Source organism: Cladophialophora immunda, assembly GCF_000835495.1.
Source record: "Cladophialophora immunda strain CBS 83496 unplaced genomic scaffold supercont1.1, whole genome shotgun sequence".
NCBI classification, from domain to species: Eukaryota; Fungi; Ascomycota; class Eurotiomycetes; order Chaetothyriales; family Herpotrichiellaceae; genus Cladophialophora; species Cladophialophora immunda.
In genome coordinates, this window is record NW_015622541.1 from 2,677,268 (window position 1) to 2,695,587 (window position 18,320).

At 52.9% G+C, this 18,320-nt stretch overlaps 7 protein-coding genes across 9 annotated transcripts; 2 read left to right on the forward strand and 5 right to left on the reverse strand.

Moving 5' to 3' along the window:
* Positions 1–136: 136 nt before the first annotated feature.
* On the reverse strand, positions 137–3,319 carry PV07_00793 (uncharacterized protein). Its single transcript, XM_016387275.1, has 4 exons — positions 3,008–3,319; positions 2,224–2,888; positions 1,973–2,163; positions 137–1,924 (listed from the first exon to the last, which is right to left on the reverse strand). Exons 2-4 carry the CDS (start codon positions 2,671–2,673, stop codon positions 262–264), a joined length of 2,304 nt encoding a protein of 767 aa, XP_016254203.1. The 5' UTR covers positions 2,674–2,888; positions 3,008–3,319; the 3' UTR covers positions 137–261.
* Positions 3,320–3,600: 281 nt separating this feature from the next.
* PV07_00794 (uncharacterized protein) lies at positions 3,601–5,120 on the forward strand. Its single transcript, XM_016387276.1, has one exon. The coding sequence runs from the start codon at positions 3,991–3,993 to the stop codon at positions 4,459–4,461; it is 471 nt and encodes a 156-aa protein (XP_016254204.1). The 5' UTR covers positions 3,601–3,990; the 3' UTR covers positions 4,462–5,120.
* Positions 4,864–9,531, reverse strand: PV07_00795 (uncharacterized protein). Its single transcript, XM_016387277.1, has one exon. The coding sequence runs from the start codon at positions 9,257–9,259 to the stop codon at positions 5,423–5,425; it is 3,837 nt and encodes a 1,278-aa protein (XP_016254205.1). The 5' UTR covers positions 9,260–9,531; the 3' UTR covers positions 4,864–5,422.
* A 16-nt stretch (positions 9,532–9,547) lies between these two features.
* Positions 9,548–13,405, forward strand: PV07_00796. 2 transcript variants are annotated; one of them, XM_016387279.1, is made up of 3 exons: positions 9,548–11,597; positions 11,646–12,309; positions 12,384–13,405. In XM_016387279.1, exons 1-2 carry the CDS (start codon positions 10,926–10,928, stop codon positions 12,264–12,266), a joined length of 1,293 nt encoding a protein of 430 aa, XP_016254207.1. In that variant the 5' UTR covers positions 9,548–10,925; the 3' UTR covers positions 12,267–12,309; positions 12,384–13,405. The 2 variants fall into 2 exon arrangements, with proteins under 2 accessions (XP_016254207.1, XP_016254206.1); XM_016387278.1 differs by having other exon boundaries at positions 11,646–13,405.
* PV07_00797 (uncharacterized protein) lies at positions 12,441–13,094 on the reverse strand (the record flags this gene model as incomplete). Its single annotated transcript, XM_016387280.1, has 2 exons — positions 12,441–12,873; positions 12,932–13,094. The coding sequence occupies 2 exons, from the start codon at positions 13,092–13,094 to the stop codon at positions 12,449–12,451; spliced, it is 588 nt and encodes a 195-aa protein (XP_016254208.1). The 3' UTR covers positions 12,441–12,448.
* An 859-nt stretch (positions 13,406–14,264) lies between the features above and the next one.
* Positions 14,265–15,984, reverse strand: PV07_00798. Of its 2 annotated transcripts, XM_016387282.1 has the most exons (5): positions 15,892–15,984; positions 15,624–15,825; positions 15,535–15,560; positions 14,965–15,462; positions 14,265–14,898 (listed from the first exon to the last, which is right to left on the reverse strand). In XM_016387282.1, exons 2-5 carry the CDS (start codon positions 15,671–15,673, stop codon positions 14,843–14,845), a joined length of 630 nt encoding a protein of 209 aa, XP_016254210.1. In that variant the 5' UTR covers positions 15,674–15,825; positions 15,892–15,984; the 3' UTR covers positions 14,265–14,842. The 2 variants fall into 2 exon arrangements, with proteins under 2 accessions (XP_016254210.1, XP_016254209.1); XM_016387281.1 differs by having other exon boundaries at positions 15,624–15,984.
* A 972-nt stretch (positions 15,985–16,956) lies between these two features.
* PV07_00799 (uncharacterized protein) lies at positions 16,957–18,198 on the reverse strand. The gene is made up of 2 exons (XM_016387283.1): positions 17,810–18,198; positions 16,957–17,710 (listed from the first exon to the last, which is right to left on the reverse strand). The coding sequence occupies exons 1-2, from the start codon at positions 18,062–18,064 to the stop codon at positions 17,234–17,236; spliced, it is 732 nt and encodes a 243-aa protein (XP_016254211.1). The 5' UTR covers positions 18,065–18,198; the 3' UTR covers positions 16,957–17,233.
* Between the last annotated feature and the right edge of the window lie 122 nt (positions 18,199–18,320).

Consider the following 18,320-nt stretch of genomic DNA (forward strand, 5'->3'; position numbering starts at 1 on the left):
GAGGAAGAAGGGGAGGAGGATTGCAACGATTCATGGCGGGGCCAGTTGCGTCAGGGTGCCTAGCACGTGACCCCAGCCTTGGCAGCCTAGGGTCACGTGCGCACTGGCATCCAGAATCAAATGACGAGGCAGATCGGTCATTTCACTCCATCGATGCCGCGAAGGTATCTTCCATCTGCTCCTAAGACTCGATACTGCTATATAATACATATTACCTTGATATGACTAGGTAGCAATGCTCAAAGTGGCTCGGTGGTTGCTTCACCCCCATTTAAGCCGCTGCCACCACGTTTTCGGGTCTTTCTGGATAATCTCCAGTGACTGTAGCTGCCAAATCTGCAGCTTGGGTGCTCGCCTGGTGAACCGAGTGGCTGTAGCCTCCGCCTCCGCCTGGAATTCACTGACGAGGTTGGAGCAGGTGAATCCGTCGTCCGGCTCACGAGACGGCTGGCCTGTGACAGGCCCTGCCGCCGCGGCGGTATTGCTTCGTCCCTCAGCACTGCTCTCGTCTACGTCGACATATCGATACAGGAGTGGTAGTAAGGACGCTTTCCAGCTTGGTGCTTGCATTCTGCTGGTTTCCCACACTGTGAGCCCAAGGCACCCGACACCGAAGAGAACAATGGCTGCGGGCAGAGTGATCCACGCCCACCGCACCACCACGAATGTTTTGAGCACGGCGTTGTCGCCGATCACCGACACATTGCCGTACTGTTGCACAATTTGACTCATGACGGTATTTGCGTCTTCCACGACCGCCGCGAAGTTCGGCGTTAGGTCGACGCCCTTCCATGCCTCGGTGCTGAGACCCTCCACACTTCCACTGTTCGAGGTGACGGGTGCCGAGCAGCTCCAATTACTGCTCGCCAGACAACTGCCCTTGTAGCTATGCGTACTGTTGCCCAAAACATACCCCGTGAGAGTCCCGATCCCCGTTCCATACGTCAAGAAATCGTCGGCTGTAAAGCTCGTTCCGTTGACTTCGGCTGACCAGCTTAGGCCGCTGGCCGCATCCGGGTCGCCGTCAACTTTCCCGTAATGCGTGGATAACACATCCAAGACCAAGTTGCCCTGAACCACGGATGTGCTGTACTCTCGGACGCAATATGTCATGGCACATTCCAGTGAGTTGTTCAAAGCCGGCACCCCATTGTCGTCGACGTCGAACTCGGCAAAACCTATGGCTGCCACTGGCTCGTTGATACCAGCAAAGGGTTGCTTTGTCCAGCCACGGGGATCCAGAAGTAGGCCGTCTGAACTAGCGAAATTGAGGGGCCAGACTACCTTCTGCGTTATCGAAACATAAACCTCAAGCCCCTGGGCGTTGCCATTCATGTCATTTTCATCGACGAATGCACTCAGGTTAGAGGTGACTTTCCACGTTTGCCCAAATTTTGGTATGATCTCCCACGTGAAGCTAGATGTCTGTTGGTCGGCACCGGAAATATTCCCACTTCGCGCAGCAGAAACAATTTTCGTCAAATCCGAGCTTTGGGGCGACAAGTTCTTGATGGTCAGTTCTTTCGTAGTTGGCCGGCACTGCGTACAAATATCAAGAGTGTAGTAAGGCTGCCAGACGCAATTGCCACTGGGGCAGTCTGCTTTGAGAGGCAATGCCAGCGTCTGTGTCGTAGCCTCAGATCTCTTTTTCATTGCATGGCGCCCCACAGTCGACGCAGCCATAATGTCCATGGGCTGATCTTCCTGTTGCACGTTTGCAAGCATTGCCGCCGTCAACTGCGCCAATGTTTCCGGATAGCCCATTGCCAGATAGATGTCTGTGGTCATCGACGTCGACGAATTAATACTAATCCCGTTACCTGGCACAGGTACTGTGCGATTTTCGGTGGTCAGTAGCTGTTGCACAAATGAATCGAAGCCCAAGGCAGCTACTGTCAAGAATGCGGCGAGGTATGGCAGGGCGCTAGGCGTGTCAGTGAAGACCTCTCAAAGGTAGCATACCCTTACTCACCCGCCTTTGAACCTGAAGAGCATGAGTATCGATCCGAGCGGCCCTCTGCTTGCGTCTTCGATGTTTTGCAAATCCATCAGAGACCGCTCCTTTTTGAACCAAAGCCATTTTCCTTGGGAAATAACGGTGCCGACGCAAAGCATGATCGCTGTTCTCGAGATAGTGGCAAGAAAGGAGATGACGGCATTTAACTGTGAAATAAGTGTCAGCTGTCCCAGGTTCTTGTTCCAACAGATCAGAGATGGACGGACCGTGATCCCCTTCATCAATGGAGGTACAGGCTTCTGGTCATAGCCCCAGAGGACGCCGATGATGCTAGCAATGGCAGCAAAGCTGACAAAGCTGGCAACAAGCTCGATTATCCACGAGTCTGACACCAATCTTGACCACCATCCAGATCGCCTTGGCGCAGAGTTCTGCAACTTCTTTTCGACGATGTCGACAGATGAAGGTCGAGACTCATCCTCTGAAGAGGCTGGCCTGAACATGGCGCTGCCATGCTCCGAAAGTGGAGAGACAGGGCTGGGAGGGACCGATGTTGGGGTCCGGCAGTCAATGCGATGAATGCTCCCGCCGTTTTGTCCATTGCCAAACTCCCTTTCAGCCACGAGCCATAACGCGCGATCCCGATCCTCAGACTGCTCCTCACCAGGGTTGTCGTCAGGGTATTGGAGTGAGTGGTAATTCGCCGGGGAAGGCATCGAGAGGGTCGTTGACGGGCGAGAGCTCACGGATACGATGTGAACCAATGTTGGAGTGAGGAAGAGCCGACCGAGAAGAACGCTGGACTACCTTTATGAGCGGCCGACACTCCAAGGTCGACAAGCACCCAAGGTTGGCCAAGGCTGGACTTGCGACTACATCGAGTTTGCGTAGTGGCACATCGGCTGCATGGTGTTGTCTTGCCTTTTGGCCCCTGCAAGCCTCGTCAGTGACCAGTTTCTGCCTGAGGCTAAACAGAGCTAGCCACTGTGCAACCAGGCCACAAGATATATTTGTGATTGAACGATTGCCTGGAGAGATATTTCCACCTACCTGCACAGTCTCCATTGCTGGATGGCCACGGGTTGTGTGAGACACCCGACGATAGATGCCCATTTTGGCGATGCTTGGGCCAGGAATGCGCGAAGTGTATGTCAGTGAAAGTCACAGATTGTCGTCTGTCCTCGCAACGGGCCGCCCAGGTAGGCTGGAGCCATTTTTGGCCCCTTTGCTAGGATGTTGACGATAGTCCTCATTCTAAGCTTCATTGGCCAGTGCGTGACACGGCAGGGCGAAGCAAATCTGCAGCGTTTTGCTCAGCCTCGACCTCAGTGCCGCCCTGTAGGTCGAGGCACTGGGTCATGGAATGACCGCGCTGTGGCGATAAACCGTTGATCAGGTACAAGGAGAGGCAGGACTTCAGGCAACAGCCTTGGCAAATTGCGGGTTCGCCTGCGCTCGTCTAAAATAGATGCCCAGTGATAGCCGAGGGCCATGCGTCGCCCATTGCTTAGGGTACGTACGTACAAAGTGAGGGGCATGGTTTGGCCCTGGAGGTATCGATTGGGCGGTGCCCATAGGTACCTAGGTACCTATATGGTAGGTAGTGCCCAGCTTTGCCTACTGCCCAAGAAGCGCTGAGTGATGCCAAGTAATAATAATGGTTGGTGCTCAGTTGACGCTCAGGTTAAAGCGGCCTCACTGACCTTCGCCCACCCTCTACGACCAAACCGTATATGGCGATCATTGGTTTTTTCATTCTCAAGTAAAATGATCATATAGATACATATGTGGTATCTCTCTACATGATATCGCAACTCCTGAGAACACGTCCTTCTCTTCCCCGACCCGGATTCTTCCCAATGCTCCATCAAGCAAAGCCAGCAAGCACCTCCTCCAAGCCTCCAGATGGCAAGCTGATATGTAAGTCCTGCTCCCGCTTCTCCATATTCCCAACAATGATGAGGAAGTCGAAGAGAAGTTGGGTCCAAGTTGGACAAAGGGTGTACTAGTCACCTATTTCTCTGCAGATCTTCATGAGGAGGAGAAACGTGACACGACATGCACAGCATCTACTTGATCCGCTGTGCGAATCAAACCACCATACCTGTGAAACCACTTCTAATGTCCTTCAACCCCTCCAGTCGCTCCTGGCCATCCTCCCTCAGACCCTTCCCAAGGGCCACAACATGACCAACCGCCCCGCGCCGCACAGTTCGGCCACTCCAAGCTCCGCCGCTCAGACCTGTCGCCAGACCCCTTCACCCAATTCCACACCTGGTTCACCGACCCGTTGCTCCAGGCCGCCGTGCCCGAAACCGTCAATCTGTCCACGGCCTCGCTGCCGAGCGGCCGCGTGTCCAGCCGCATCGTTTACCTCAAGGAACTTGACTCGCGCGGCTTCGTCATCTACTCGAATTTCGGCACGTCGCGCAAGTCTAGGGACATCGCCACCAACGCGAACGCGAGTCTCTGCTTCTGGTGGAAGCCCGTCGAGAGGCAGGTGAGGGTCGAGGGCGTGGTGGAGAGGATCAGCGCTGAGGAGAGTCAGCTCTACTTCGACACGAGGGCCCGCGGCTCGAGGATCGGAGCCTGGGCTAGCCAGCAGACCAGTGTCTTGGAGCCTCGATCATCAACGACAACAGAAGGCGATGGAGAGGAAGATGACGGCCGGGCTGCCCTCGAAGAACGTGTCAGGGAAGTCGAAGCTCGGTTCGAAGGGCAGGAACACATCCCCGTACCGCCCTTCTGGGGTGGACTGAGGATCATTCCGGACATGATCGAGTTCTGGCAAGGGCGGGAAAGTAGACTACATGACCGGTTTTTGTACACACGGATACAAGGAGACCTGGGCCAAAGCGGCGAGCAAAAATGGAAGATCGAGAGACTGAGCCCATGAGGATGGGGACCCACAGTCCGAGGATGGACGAACGCCGTATCACGATTGCCCAGACCTCAAACGAATTATATCAGATGGACACAAACTGGATCATCGTAGAGGTTTCAATATAGAGAGTTGGATTCTTCGCCAGCCTCCCTCTTACCAGCTCTTGCCGGTAATCAGCATGTCAACTCCAGTCTGGAGGACTGCACATCGGATCTAGACAAAACCTCGGCTGTCTAGATCATCTATCAGAGTAGCGAGTAGAGATTATTCTTGGTCTTCTGTTGTACATGGTCAGCCCAATGTTCCGTTTCCTCTCAAACACCGCCCCAAGAAGCTCCTCCCGGCGCCTCGGCGAGAAGGTAAGCAGAGCATGCTGAACATGCTCCATATGCACCAGCCACACAACACCATGTACAACGCTGTCGCTAATACGACAGACAAAACCCGAACGCCGAGATGAACAGAACCACCATGTAGTCGTGGCTCGTTTCTTGGGTATCATTATCAATCAACAAAGGAAAAGAAGCGGCCGAGGCAAGCGATCATCGCCACTCTCGACCCAGAATTTTGATACGAGACTTTTAGGCCGTAATGCCACCCACCAGTGCAAGCACTTTGTCAGCAACAGCCGCTGGATACCCTTTCTTGAGCATCTCTTGCGCCACCGCATTGGCACTAGCGCGGTCTTCGGCGGACAGGAAGGCTCGGGTCATGGCCTCGTAGGTACTGGGCTCACGCTTATCCATGCCCAGTTGCTCGTAGATCGATTTGGCCTTTTCAACCTGGCCGACTCCAGCCCATCCATGAATGAGCGTATTCGCAATATACGGGGTCAGAGAGACCCCTCGTCGACCCATATCAGCCAGGATCTCGGCAGTCTTCTCAACTTCGTGATTGGCGACCATCGATTCGAGCAAATTCTGATACAGTGTGTCGGTCGGACGAATGTTCCCATCCTGCAAGACGGAATCGAAAACGGCTCTTGCAGCAGGCATGTCGTGCATAACACACCCCTTAGCATGGATCAATGACCCATAGTGAACTGCCTCGGGCTGAACACCGCATTGTTTCATTTCGGAAAGGATAGCTTCGGCTGCAGCGAGGTTCACAGGTTCCAGCGATGCGTAAGACTCAATAAGAAGCTTGTAGGTGTGAGAGGTAGGTTTGATATTCTTGGACTTCATCCGCTCGTAGTACTGCAGGACCTTGCTGCGATCCCGCTTCGTATTGAGGAAGTATTGGATGATGGAATTGTATGGAGCTGGTCGAGGACGATAATTGGGTGCCGCTTCCATCTCGTCAAACATGTCAACTGCAAAGCGCTCCTCACTTGTTCGGCAAAGAGCGTTCACCAGTGTACCATATGTGACAGACGAAGGACGGATGCCGCGACCTTCCATGTCGCCAAAGTAACGGAGACAGTCGTCAATTCGTCGAGCTTTGCCAAGCTTGCCAATAACGGCGTTGTAGAGGAAAACGCTTGGAACGACTCCCTCGGATAAAGCACGTTGGAAGATCTTGACAGCTTCGGTCGCTTCGTCGAACGTACCTTCAAGGGTGGTGATATAAATGCCAAAGGTATTTGCAGAAGGCGCCGCTCCCATATCCAGAAGGTCTTGGTGGAATTTGCTTGCTTGTTGACGATCTCCAACAGTCAAGCATGCCGCGATCATAGAGTCCAAGATCGAAACCCATCCAGCACGAACAGATGGGATCTGCAATGACATCGGAACATCGGAATGCGCCATACTCAGGATTTCCTGGATCAAATTCGGTTGTTTGGCTTTACCCGCTGCGGTGATCAGCTTGGCGTACGCGGAATAATGTAGATTTCTGCCCGCTCGACGAACATTTCTCAACCGGGAAAGGCCATCATTGAGATGATTTTCAATGCGGCCCGTGGTACTCTCGACCAATTCGGATATCGCCTTGGAGGCACGATAGTCGGTGGTGTGAGCGTAGGGATCATAAGTGTCGTTGGTCGACACGTCAAGAAGCGCCTGGTGTGGGGACAAGGGTGACTGCGGCAATGTCACTGGGGTGGGAGGAGCAGGGTGAAGAAGCTCATGCCAACGTTGCAGGAGATCAGGTCGAGCAGAGCCAATTTTGTGTAAGCTTTCGCTCACCACGTGAACTGTCGATGGATCCATGAGAATGCCGCGGTTGAGCACGGTCTCGAGAAGATGGGAGAATCTGGCCGGATGAGCGGCGTCCACAACTTCTTGATACATGAGCATTTGAGCCTGAACATGAAGAGCCAAAGCGATGTCCTGAGCGTTAAGTTGATGGATACATTCTGGTCCCAAGCTTGCGATTGCGTGCTGAGCAACTGGAGAGACGAGGCCGCCGTTTTCGATCATAGTCCGCAACAAGGTGATGCTTGTTGTTGCAGAGACTACAGCCTGTTGCTTCGACAAGGCTTCACCGAAGAGGATGATTGCTTCGTCAATTTCCGCTACAGCGAGTTGACGGCTTGCTTCAGTGCCAGCTGAGGAACGGATGCGTTGAAACATCGATCGGGCTTCAGCCACACCTTCTTCAACGGAACCAGAATGAATCAATGCCAAGGTGTACATTGCTGCGAAGTCAGTGCTTGGAACAATCGGTAGAGAGCGAGCGTTATTCCAGGTCGACTTGGCTTTCTTGATTTCGCCGTTTCGAATATGCAAAGCAGCAACCGCCATGACGGGCTCGGCCTTCAAGTTCGCTGGATTGATGGCATCAAAGGATCGGACAGCTTCGTCGGCATTTCCAGCATCAGCTGCAGCGGTGGAGATCCTCGATAGCGCCTCGTCTCGCACAACGGGTAGAAGGGTGAAGTCATCAAGGCATGAGATCGCTGTGGAGTAGGCTTCGTTTTCAATGTGATGCTGAACAAGACCGTCCAGCACGAACGAACTTGTCAAGCTATCTGACAAAGCTTGCTCGTTTGTCGAACCCTGAAAGGATTGAAGGATCTTCTCATAGAAACGCAAGCCAGTCTCAGCAAGCCCGCAAGCATAGTAAGCCTTGATCAGAGAAGCATACACCTTCAGATCAAGGGGGTCATTGGCGGCTCTGCTGATAGCGAGATCGCGGTACTCCTCGTATAGACCTTGTGCTGCGTGGATGTCCTGCGTGGAAGCTTGTGCATCGATAACCGTGGTATACAGCTGTGGCGCCAAAGGAATGTTTTGGGCATTCATATCAGCCAAAAGCGAATTCATATGCTCAACCATACCGGACTGAGCACACGCCTTGACTAGCGCATTGTACACTGTGGCCGAGAGTGGGAAATCTTCGAGAGTAGCTCGAGCAATGTTGTACAGCTTAGTAGCAAATGCAAGCGATGTGTCAGCGGCGTAAAGTTGATGTTGTCTGGTGGCAGAAGGGAAGACCAAAGAGCCCTCACTACCGTATCGTGTGGCTCGTTCACCAAGGTTCTTCTGCACTTGGTATGCCTCGAGGCTCCTAGCTGCCAAAAAGCGGAGGAGGATCACGTATGATGTTGCATTGAGTTCGACGGCTCGCTTCGCCATGTCCCCGTACACCTCGAGAGCTCTGGGCCATGGCTGGTAGCCCTGACTCAGATTAATGGCGGAGACCAAGATATGATTATAAGCCTCCACAGTCGGAACATGGCCATCTCTGACGATAGCTTCGAACAAAGCAGGAATTTCGCTATATCGGTGTTGGGAGCCGAGCTGGACGATCTGATCGGAGAGGGCAGAATCCTCTGATGCGAGTGAGGTGATGTCGGTAGGCGGCGATGTGTGTTCGAGGCTGGTGGATGACTCAAGTTCGCTTGCGCCAGTTTCTTGAATGGAGGGGGTCGGTGCGCGTGTGCTCGCAACAGGGCTGCCGACCGCTTCATCGTAAGTAGCAGTGTTTTCGATGTGGCGTGACGCGATCTCCTTCGCAATTTCTTCATCTACCTTTGCAAGTGCGTCGGCTTCCGCGAGAGCTTCCTCCGCGTCTTGGACCTTAGGAGTGGCTCGTTCACTGTTAACGCGCGAGACAGTCAGGCGGGCAGAAGGCCGCAGAAGGTCGACAGCTCGGTAAGACTCGACTCGGTGGTGTTTTGAAGAAGGTACAGCCTTCTCTTGATTTTTCCAGCCTATTCTCCGCGCGAACTCATGCTTTTTCCAATCCGAGTCATCGCCAGTCTGTTGGGCATGTTGCCAGGCTGCGTAGTACTGGGCTAGCCCAGCGTCACCACCGCCCGATTGACTATTATAACCGGCCTTCGCGCCTGCGCCAGAACCCGATGGACTTGAGAAGGCATTTTGGAGTTGTGCAGTCTTTGCAAATTTGGTGACTGGGTAATTTTGGAATTGTCCGAGTGACTGGCCAGCAGCGACAACAGACGGGGCATAAGTATGGGCGATTCCCTTTGCAACACTGACACGGGCAAGATGTGCGAAGGGCTTGAAAGGCATTTAGGAGAAGGAGGCTCTCTTCCTATTGAAGAGCAACGTCTGGAAGAGGAATGGAGGCGAAATAGGCAGGTTCATTTGACGACTCGAAAGCCGTCAATGAACGCGCTGAACACAGAAGGTGGAATGATGGAAGAGAATGTCAAGACACTCGGAGTGGAGTGTCTAGTGATGGTCGCGTGTCAATCGAGGATGGGTAGGGGAAGAAGCAGGTGTTGTAAGAAATGGTAGAAATATCCAGTTCGCCCAGGCAGGCTTCAATTCGTACTCGTAAAAGTCGTGCCTGGCGGAGCAGGATGGAAGCAATCCTAGGGTAACGAATCGCCAGGCTGGCCCCAAGTCGAGTCAGGTGAATGGCAGACAAATCCAGTTAGTCGAGGCCGCTCGCAGGGAGAGGTAGGAGCTTCAGAAGCTCCCCTTCGCCAACCAAAGATGCAGCGGAGTGAGGGATGGAGCCGTGGTGCAGACGAAGCTGATGGCGAATTTCGGGTGCTTGAGGGAATTTCATGTCGAGATTCCTGTCGGTTTTCGAGGCACGTGTCATGGACTTGCCTGACGAGGCTAGGGCCCGAACCTTAAGCTGGGAGCTGCTCGTTACGGGCATCGCCCAGCCCTTAAGGCTCCCGGGGATGATGCCCTAGAAAAAGCGCCCCTGGAGCAGCATCGTCCTCCCCGAACGAATCGCCATGAAGAGCCTGGCGGGCCCGAAATTTGATCCCCTAGACCCGGGCTCGGGCACCTGGAACTTGTTCTTTCCGGCCCATTTTTTCCATGCCTCCCACGCGAGGCTGACGCAACAAAAGTCCACTGCGAATCATCATTTGAGACACGCATTCAATGACAAACATAGCACGGATTACTACCCTCTCTGCATCGTTCCCTACCAATCTATGAATGAATGAAGAACTTCCACCATGACGCAAAGGAGTAAAGATCAACCTCGTCCATGAAAGCTGACTCTCTTGCAGCGGAAATGCCTCCTCTCTCTACAACGAAGCCAACCACTTCGCCCCATGTCCCTCGCATTCCTATAGACCACCAGGAACCGTCTACCGAACAGTCCTTGGAAGTGACATGGGCTAATCTGTTCTATTCAAACTCGGCGACGCGGGATGAGAATCACGCGTCCTGGGCATTGCTCAGCCTTTGATTCAATCTGCGCAAAATCATTTCATGACCAACTACTCTCCAGCGAAGACCTCGTACAAGCCTTTCAAGTTCATCTCTGTTCCTCTTAGGATCTATGTCAGGCACTCGTTCACATTGTTGTCTCTTAAGGCTGATGGCGAGAGAGAAAGGAAAGGCAACTCGTTGATGCGGGCATAAGAGCAGGAGAGACGATGCTGGGTATATACATTTGTATATAGCAACATGGGTTTCCCCCGTTCGCCGTCTACGTTCGATTACTTCATTGGCCCCAGCGGATGCAAGCGACAGCCGCTCCAAAACAATGCTAGCAGCTTTATATTCTTCGATGGTTGCTGACTGCCCGGCTCCTACTGAAACCTGACATCGGGGACCTGAACATAACCTGTCTAAAGTACCAGACACCCAAAGATCCGACCGGCCACTGTGCTGATGGCGCGAACCTGATCCTCCAAGTCTTCCGACTACCAACCATCCTCGCTATCCGACCCAACGGAGTTAGCCGAGCTTCGAATGAACACCGATGCCTCCGCGCAACCGTGCATGTCAGACATGTCGCCAAAAAAGGCGAAAATGTGATTTTACCCTCCCAGAATGCCAACAGTGTCTTCGAGCAAATCAGATATGCCCAGGACCTCATAAGGGACCAATATTCATCAACCAGACACAAGTTGTCACTAATAAATATGCTGTCAAAGCATGTTGGAGTACGAAGAAGTGTCTGCCCAAGCAGGTTTCATCGGAGTTGATCGTCTCAGAAGCATTTGTCGGTCATTTTGTCTTGTCGTGTACCTCGTTCGGCACAGGTCTGACCACAATATCATGGCTGTCCGCACTCAACAAATTACCAGAGCAGAGTGGCACCCCGGCATTCAGCCTTGCTTTACGAGCGACCGCATTGGCATATTGTGCCCAGGCAGAGCAAAACTGGTCGGCAACGGCCAAAGCTCGTTCTGACTATGGACGTGCTCTTGTTCTGCATGCAAAGACCATAGCACAGAACCCAGACTTGTCCATGCTTTCTATGCTCGGTACCTCCATCATCATGTCGTTCTTTGAAGCTGTGTCCACAACCACAAGCCAAGCTTATGAGGAGCATCTCGGAGCCGCACGAAAATTGCTGGCCGCTGCAAGGGAGCAAGAACAGTACAATGCCATCCTGGATGGCATTGAATTGCACATACAATATCAGATCGTAAGTATGTGACGAAGATGAATATCATGGTTGCTTACTTCGCCCTAGGCCTTCAGGTTGATTGTTGGTTACACGCTATGCGAACAGACCACCTCGAAACGAACATCAGAATATGTCTTGCAAATCGACCCGCTTGCTAATCTGCTCGTTGATCTCAGCAAGATCTACGCACGCAAATTCCACAATATCGCTTCCGTCGTGGAATCGATTGAAGTCGGATTCATGTCGAAGGTCGTGACAATCTGCAAAGATCTAGAAGCCAATCTTTTTGCCAAGGTCACCACGCTTCCATGGGAAAAGGATACCGAACTGGAATACGATGATGCTATCGCCGCAATCACGCTTGCAAGTCTGAACTCTCTGAGGATGCTTGTCCTTCTGGTTTCCAACACAAATCTTGGTGGTGAGGTGCGTGAATCACTGAAAGCTCGTGGGGCTACGATTTTACAGGCTGCTACCTACCTGGCGAGACATGAAATTCGCTGCGCCTGGCTACGCATGTACCTTCCATTGACCTTGGTTGCCATGCACAGTCCCGTATCCGCTCAGCAAGCACAGGCCGACACCCTCCTCAGAGACTGGCTCGGAAAGACACCTCTAGCTGGGCTAAGTCTGGCAGCAACTGAAAGAGTCCGAATGTTTCGCGCAATGTGCAGTGGCTATAAATGATTTGATTTATCCATGACTACGGAGGATTCTTGTGAATAGCTAGGTATGTGATCTTATTCGGGCTGTCTGGACGGGGCAAACGTGAATATTATCACCCACTTACCCATACGAGGTCAGGCAATCACTACCAAGACCGCCTCGTTCCCAATCTGGATTGTCCATCAACCCCCGTCTTGAACAGCCTAAACTTTTGTAGTGTTCTGTGTCATGAACCAAGTCGCTCCTGCGACGGTCAATTTCGCCTCCTCTGCAAATTTGGCCACGTCAAAGTTGAAACGATACGTGTTGCTGAATTGCGTGAAATTGGCCGGCAGACGGAATGTCTTTTGCGGCTGGTCGAATGCGAGGATGACATATCGGTGCGGCCCAGATCCCGGAGGTGGCTGAGGCATATAGTACGGCGCGACGGCGGTGTCAGCGGGTGCAGAGAAGTTGCTTGAGATGGCAGGGAGCCTGGCGGGGATGGATTGCTGCAGCCAATGCAGGAGAGGGGACAGGCTGCGGTTCGCGGCGCCATCAGGCGCATCCAGGTCGACCATCAGGACTAGATGGGTGTCTTGCGGCGGACCACAGCCCGGAAAGCAGATGCTTGGAGAGACCGCCGTGTCTGTTTGAGACAAGAGGATGAGCCTACCGCACAACGTCACAATTTGGACGAGACATACCAGCAAGAGGAACATGCTTTCCTGGAGTGATCTCGAGATTGTCGAACGAGGCGTACAGGGCTTTATTGGTGCTGGGAGAGAAGCCCGGCGGCGTTTGACAGCAAGCCAGTCTTCCATGGGAGACAAGGAGGGCGAGCAACGAGCTGCAAGTGGAGAGCTTCATTTCGAAGGGCAGAGTCGAGATTCGGAATCAAGTGGACTTGTGGGTGAGTCGTTGGATTGAGAATCGAGGTTGGAGGAAATGTGGCCAGCAGACGGGCTAGTTACTGCCCTTCGACCTTGATATATTCCATCTACGGAGCAACAACATCCCAGAGCACCATTGATTCTGTATCGCAGTACGCCCGTAATGCTGTGCGCAACTCCAATGTCCCGTGAAATTGTCTCTTCACCGCAGCCTGGTTGTAGGGATACCTACCATTTTAGGACCAAAGGTCCGTTCCTCTAGCCCCAACGAAAATGCTTTCATATCGACTTTCCAACAATACATCATAGTCCTATTACGTTCTCCCGATATCAAGATGCCGATGGTGCCACCCCTTCGAGGGCGCTAGCGATACCTGCCGTATGCGGTTAGTCTGTCGACCACTTTGAGGGATAGTCGTTCAAGCATCCACAGCCTCGCGACTGGCGTGTCGGCTCAAGGATCATTCCGCAGGTGACGATGGCGTGTTGTGGTGATAATATGGATATCCATTCAAGGCCCTCAGTTGTCCCATTCGCGAAACCAAGAGGCAAGGGGAGCAGAGAGGATATCCTCATCACGGAGTTGGAAGGGAGGGATGTTAGTGATGGGTTCAGACTCCACGTGGTAGGCTCCTTGGTACCTGTCTGTCGTACTCACCGTCTTCCCGAACTCCAGGCGTTCGGACCAAGTACCCACCAATGGATCTGATCTCCCCGTCGCAATCCCTACAACAACACGCCGACAGGACGACGATGACAATAAACGACTAGACCATCGCCACCAGCCGTGGACTTGGACTTAGGAGAGGATTCAAGGTTCGCGATCAGGGAAACACGTAGAAGGAGGAAGACACTCAGGCTCTGCGACCACCGCCCAAATCGCCCTCGTTTCGCACAGACATACTTCTTCGTCCGTGGGGGCCCCAGAGTCTCTCTTCATCGAAAACGCCTAGTACGATTACCGTACTTCTGCCGCGGAGTGGACCATGGAGGCGAGAACCAGCACTTGATGGTTCCTTTGGTCTACGAACGACATGAACGATCTAGAAACAGGAGAGTCTTGGGAGAGGAGATGGTGTGGGAATGGCGCGTTGTAACAAGTGTCAAGGCGTTTCCAGATGTCTTCTTCAAAGAGGTTGGCAAGGTGGTTACCTAGTAGACTAAGGGTATCAACTCCAAACTCGGATTGTATTGAAATAATGCGACGGTTGATGATGATTTGACGATTAACGATTGAACGACAGGATTTCCAATGTCCTTTTTACACGATACCGTTCCCTGCCAATGCACAAGCAAGCAAGCACAAGCACAAGTACAACCAGCTACCTCGAGGAGAGGGTCAAGGTCCCTGTGCGTGGCCCTACTGCTCATGCCCGGGAAGTAAACAGCCAAAACGCCATGCTATGCTCAAAAGCCCTCATTTCCATATCTGTCACACACTCGCAGTCGGTGCGACACCGTCCGCGGATCTTTGACCCACGTCCACGGCGGCAAGCGCACTATAGACACAGCCCACATATACAGGACGCACGGCATGCCCTCCCGTGCAATGTCCAGTGGCATCTTCTCGTCCTCGTCCAAGCTTTCAAGAAACACCACGGCACGTCTGTTCCAGCCCATAGACTCGACATGGGCTCATTCACATGCTATTCCAACATTTTGAGCCCATGAAGCCCGCCGGGAGGAGTCGTAGCCTGGATTCGAGTTCTGAATCCCATTTCGCGATCAACAAGCACAACCTTCTTCGGCTGGCTTTTGGTTGTTTATGGACACATCGATCACTGTGACAAGCGTATCCGCATCAGTCTTTGGACTCACTCCGAGCGAGACTTGGGGATGTAACTTACTCTGGGGGTTCGGTTGCTGCTCGCCCTCCCCTTCCATGCCCGGCAAGGCCTGCGCTATTCTCCTAAAAAGCGCCTTGACATTGTGGCCCAGCTTCGCACTGGTCTCCATAAAGATGGCGCCAGCTCGCTTCGCCTCCTCTTCTCCTTGTTGCGTGGTCACCTCCCTCTTGGAATCGCCTAGATCTGTCTTGTTCCCGACAAGGACCACAATCACATCATTTCCTCTCTCCCCTCTCACGTCATCGATCCACTTGCGTGTTTGCTCGAAGGTTTTGCGTGAGGAGATGTCGTAGACCACGACTGCGACGGACGAATCACGAATGTAGGAGGGGATGAGGGAGCGAAAGCGTTCTTGTCCGGCTGTGTCCCAGAGCTGGAGGCGGACGGTGCGATCTTCGAGGTACATGGTTTTGGAGAGAAAGTCGATGCCGATGGTAGCCTGGTACGTTGTGTCGAAGGAGTCGTACATGAACCGGGTTATTAGGGAGGTCTTGCCAACTGATTCATGCAACATTGCGTGAGCATGATAGTTCCTTCGCTAGCTGTCTTGTGGGTTATATTGACACATACCACTCTGTTCACCCAAGAAGACAAGCCTGTAGAGATCTTGTCAGCCCCAAGTGTCGCCGACCATATCTTCAGAGATATCCGCGTCATACTTGAATTTCTTGAGCGGGTTCGAATACGAACCCACCGCGCTTTGCGCCATGATGAAATAGGTCTTCTACCGAAAGACCTGACCCGCAAGTGGACGCCGAGTGTATGTTCGGAGGGTTCTGGAGGTATGTTCGGAGGGCGGTTTCAACAAGAGATGTCGCGGAATCCGTTCTTCGTGGCAGAAAGTTGGGGGTATATGTATCGCTATCGTACGGTCATGACAATGTTCTACTTGGAAAACAAAGGAGTATAAAATGGGTTCGTAGATACCGAAAGGGAGGAGATCAGGGCAACCCCCAGAATTGCAAAATTAACTCCTGACGGGAGAGGGCTCAACTGCTGAATCCGAATCGCGAGTCCGAGATCCAGATTAGGATGCGCATGTGGAGAGAGATTTTTATGGGGATTTTGTCGCGAGCAAGCTGCGTCGGGAAAGGCAGAGAGTGCCACGAGCCTCCCCATCACCCGTTGACTTTGTCCATTATTGGTCTGTGCTCGCAATTTTAATTTTTACCCTCTCCATCAATCTTGGAGGGGGCGCTTTTTGATTGTTTTCTGGTGTGATTGATTCCACTCCAGAGGAGTTTGGTCATGCTCCTGCGGTAACGATGCGCGCAACATTGCAGCTCCTGAAGCGGTCCGTTTGGAAAGGTATGAGGGAACTACCCATTGACGGCGCATGGCGGGAGCATTGGTTGCTGCCACCTGCCACCACAGCGATTGTCTGGGTGATATCCTCAACCTTGAAACCGTATGCTTACGTCTCTCAACTCATGTACAGGGCCAAACCTCGTCTTTCCCGAGCTCCCTACAGTTGTCCATGGCAAAACACCCCCGACCATAAAAACCCAAGCACGGTCCGCGACGATCCTTCCCAATTTCGTCGGCTTGAAGTTCGCTGTGCATAATGGCAAGATATATCAAGACGTGTACATCACCGAGGAAATGGTTGGAAGGAAGCTGGGCGAGTTCGTGCCGTAAGTCGTCCTCCCTAAGATTTTCCTCATCACTGCAAATGAAGAACGGTCCAAGGTTCAGGAAGAAAGAGAACAGGTGGCTGACTGAGAAACTAGGACGAGGAAACGATTTACATATAAGATGAGCAAGAACAAATAAAGTTGTTGAAGAGAAGGAAGGGACTTCGAAATCAGTCTGCGGCACCTCGCCTAGAGAGAGCCTGTCTCGGCATTGAGGCCACAAAGTCGATTGCAACAGGATACCCGGGCCTAACATATCCTCCCAATGCTCTCTTCAAGTGAATGAGGGGGAAAAAAGGAGAAGAAGCTGGGGACACAAGACTATGAAAGCGGATGCAGTTGAAACACCTGTGATGGAGGAGACTTGTCTGGGAAGCGGACGCTTCAGTTCATTGAAAGCTGTGGTCTTAGTCGATTATACGCGCTCATATCTTGCGTTATGACAAGAAGCTCGGATGATATCCGCTGGTTGTGCAAATCAAATCAACCATTTGTCGTCCGATGTTCATGGAACGGCCTGTCCCTTCCACTACCATGAATTTCGACTCCCATGCGCTATGCATGCCACCAACCACCCTATGGAAAAGAAGGAAACAAGAATACCAAACCCCAATGCGAACCCTGCCGCCGCTGCGTTATCTGTAGAACTCCCCTCTTTTGACATTGATCCCATACTCTTGTACTGCCATGCCCAAGTCCTCCATCGTCAAGACGGTCTTGCCCTGAGCACTTCCACCTTGTCCTCCACCGCCGTAGCCGCTCCTCTGAACCCCCAACGTTGTATTCTGCTGATTCTTTCCTCCTGCGCCACCTGCCCCGGCACCCCCTCCTCCAGATCCGCCAGCAGCGCCGGCTGCAAACGAAGACGCTCCGGCCCCGCCCATGGCCATGCTAGCAATTCCCGGGCCGCTTACTGCGTTGTTAGAACTGCGGATCCGCGAGTATTGGTAGGCATCTGCGGCGATGTCGGCGACGAATTTCTGGGTTGCGAGAGCGAGGAGGCGAGCGAGCGGGAGGGGGGTTGTATTCGTACTCGCTCCCGTTGGGTCGGATGGGGATGGGGGTGGCAGGCCCGAAAGGGTGAGATAGTGGGCCGTTACGGCGTCGGGGATCTAGAAGAAATGGGGAGCAGAGGTTAGCAACGAGCGATAGACAGGTTTGATTTTGAGAGCGAAGAAGTACTGCGAAGTGGTGGGAAGGTATGGACGTACAATTGGCGCATAATCATCCATTTTGCTCAAAAACTCTCTTAACGTCACATCCTTGCGATTCTGGTGCGTTAGGCCCGACGCTGTTGTCGCTGTCGCGGGAGGCTGTTGTGTGTCCGTCTGCGTCGTCATATCATGGTCAACGTTCTCCTCCGGCCTGGCTGGCGCATCTTGGGTAGTTGCATCTTCCATTTCGGCGTCGACATCAAGATCTCGCGGGGCGGTGTCGCCTGCTGGTGCTTCGCCGGGGGATGACATGGCTGTATTATCATCTGAGATTCAAAGAATAAAGACTGGAGGACGTAGTGTGACGGTATGATGCCCTAAGATGTCGGACACGAACACCTTGTGATGGGGGGTTGAGGGTGTTCGCTTGCATGCAAGATCAAGGCCCAGACTCTTCGAAGCGTGGAAGGGGAGATTCCCGATGCAATAATATCGGTCCAAATTCAGCCGAGGTTTGGCCTTGTTAGCGCCTCAGCCTTGCGACCGCTGCATTGTGCGAGGCAGGGGA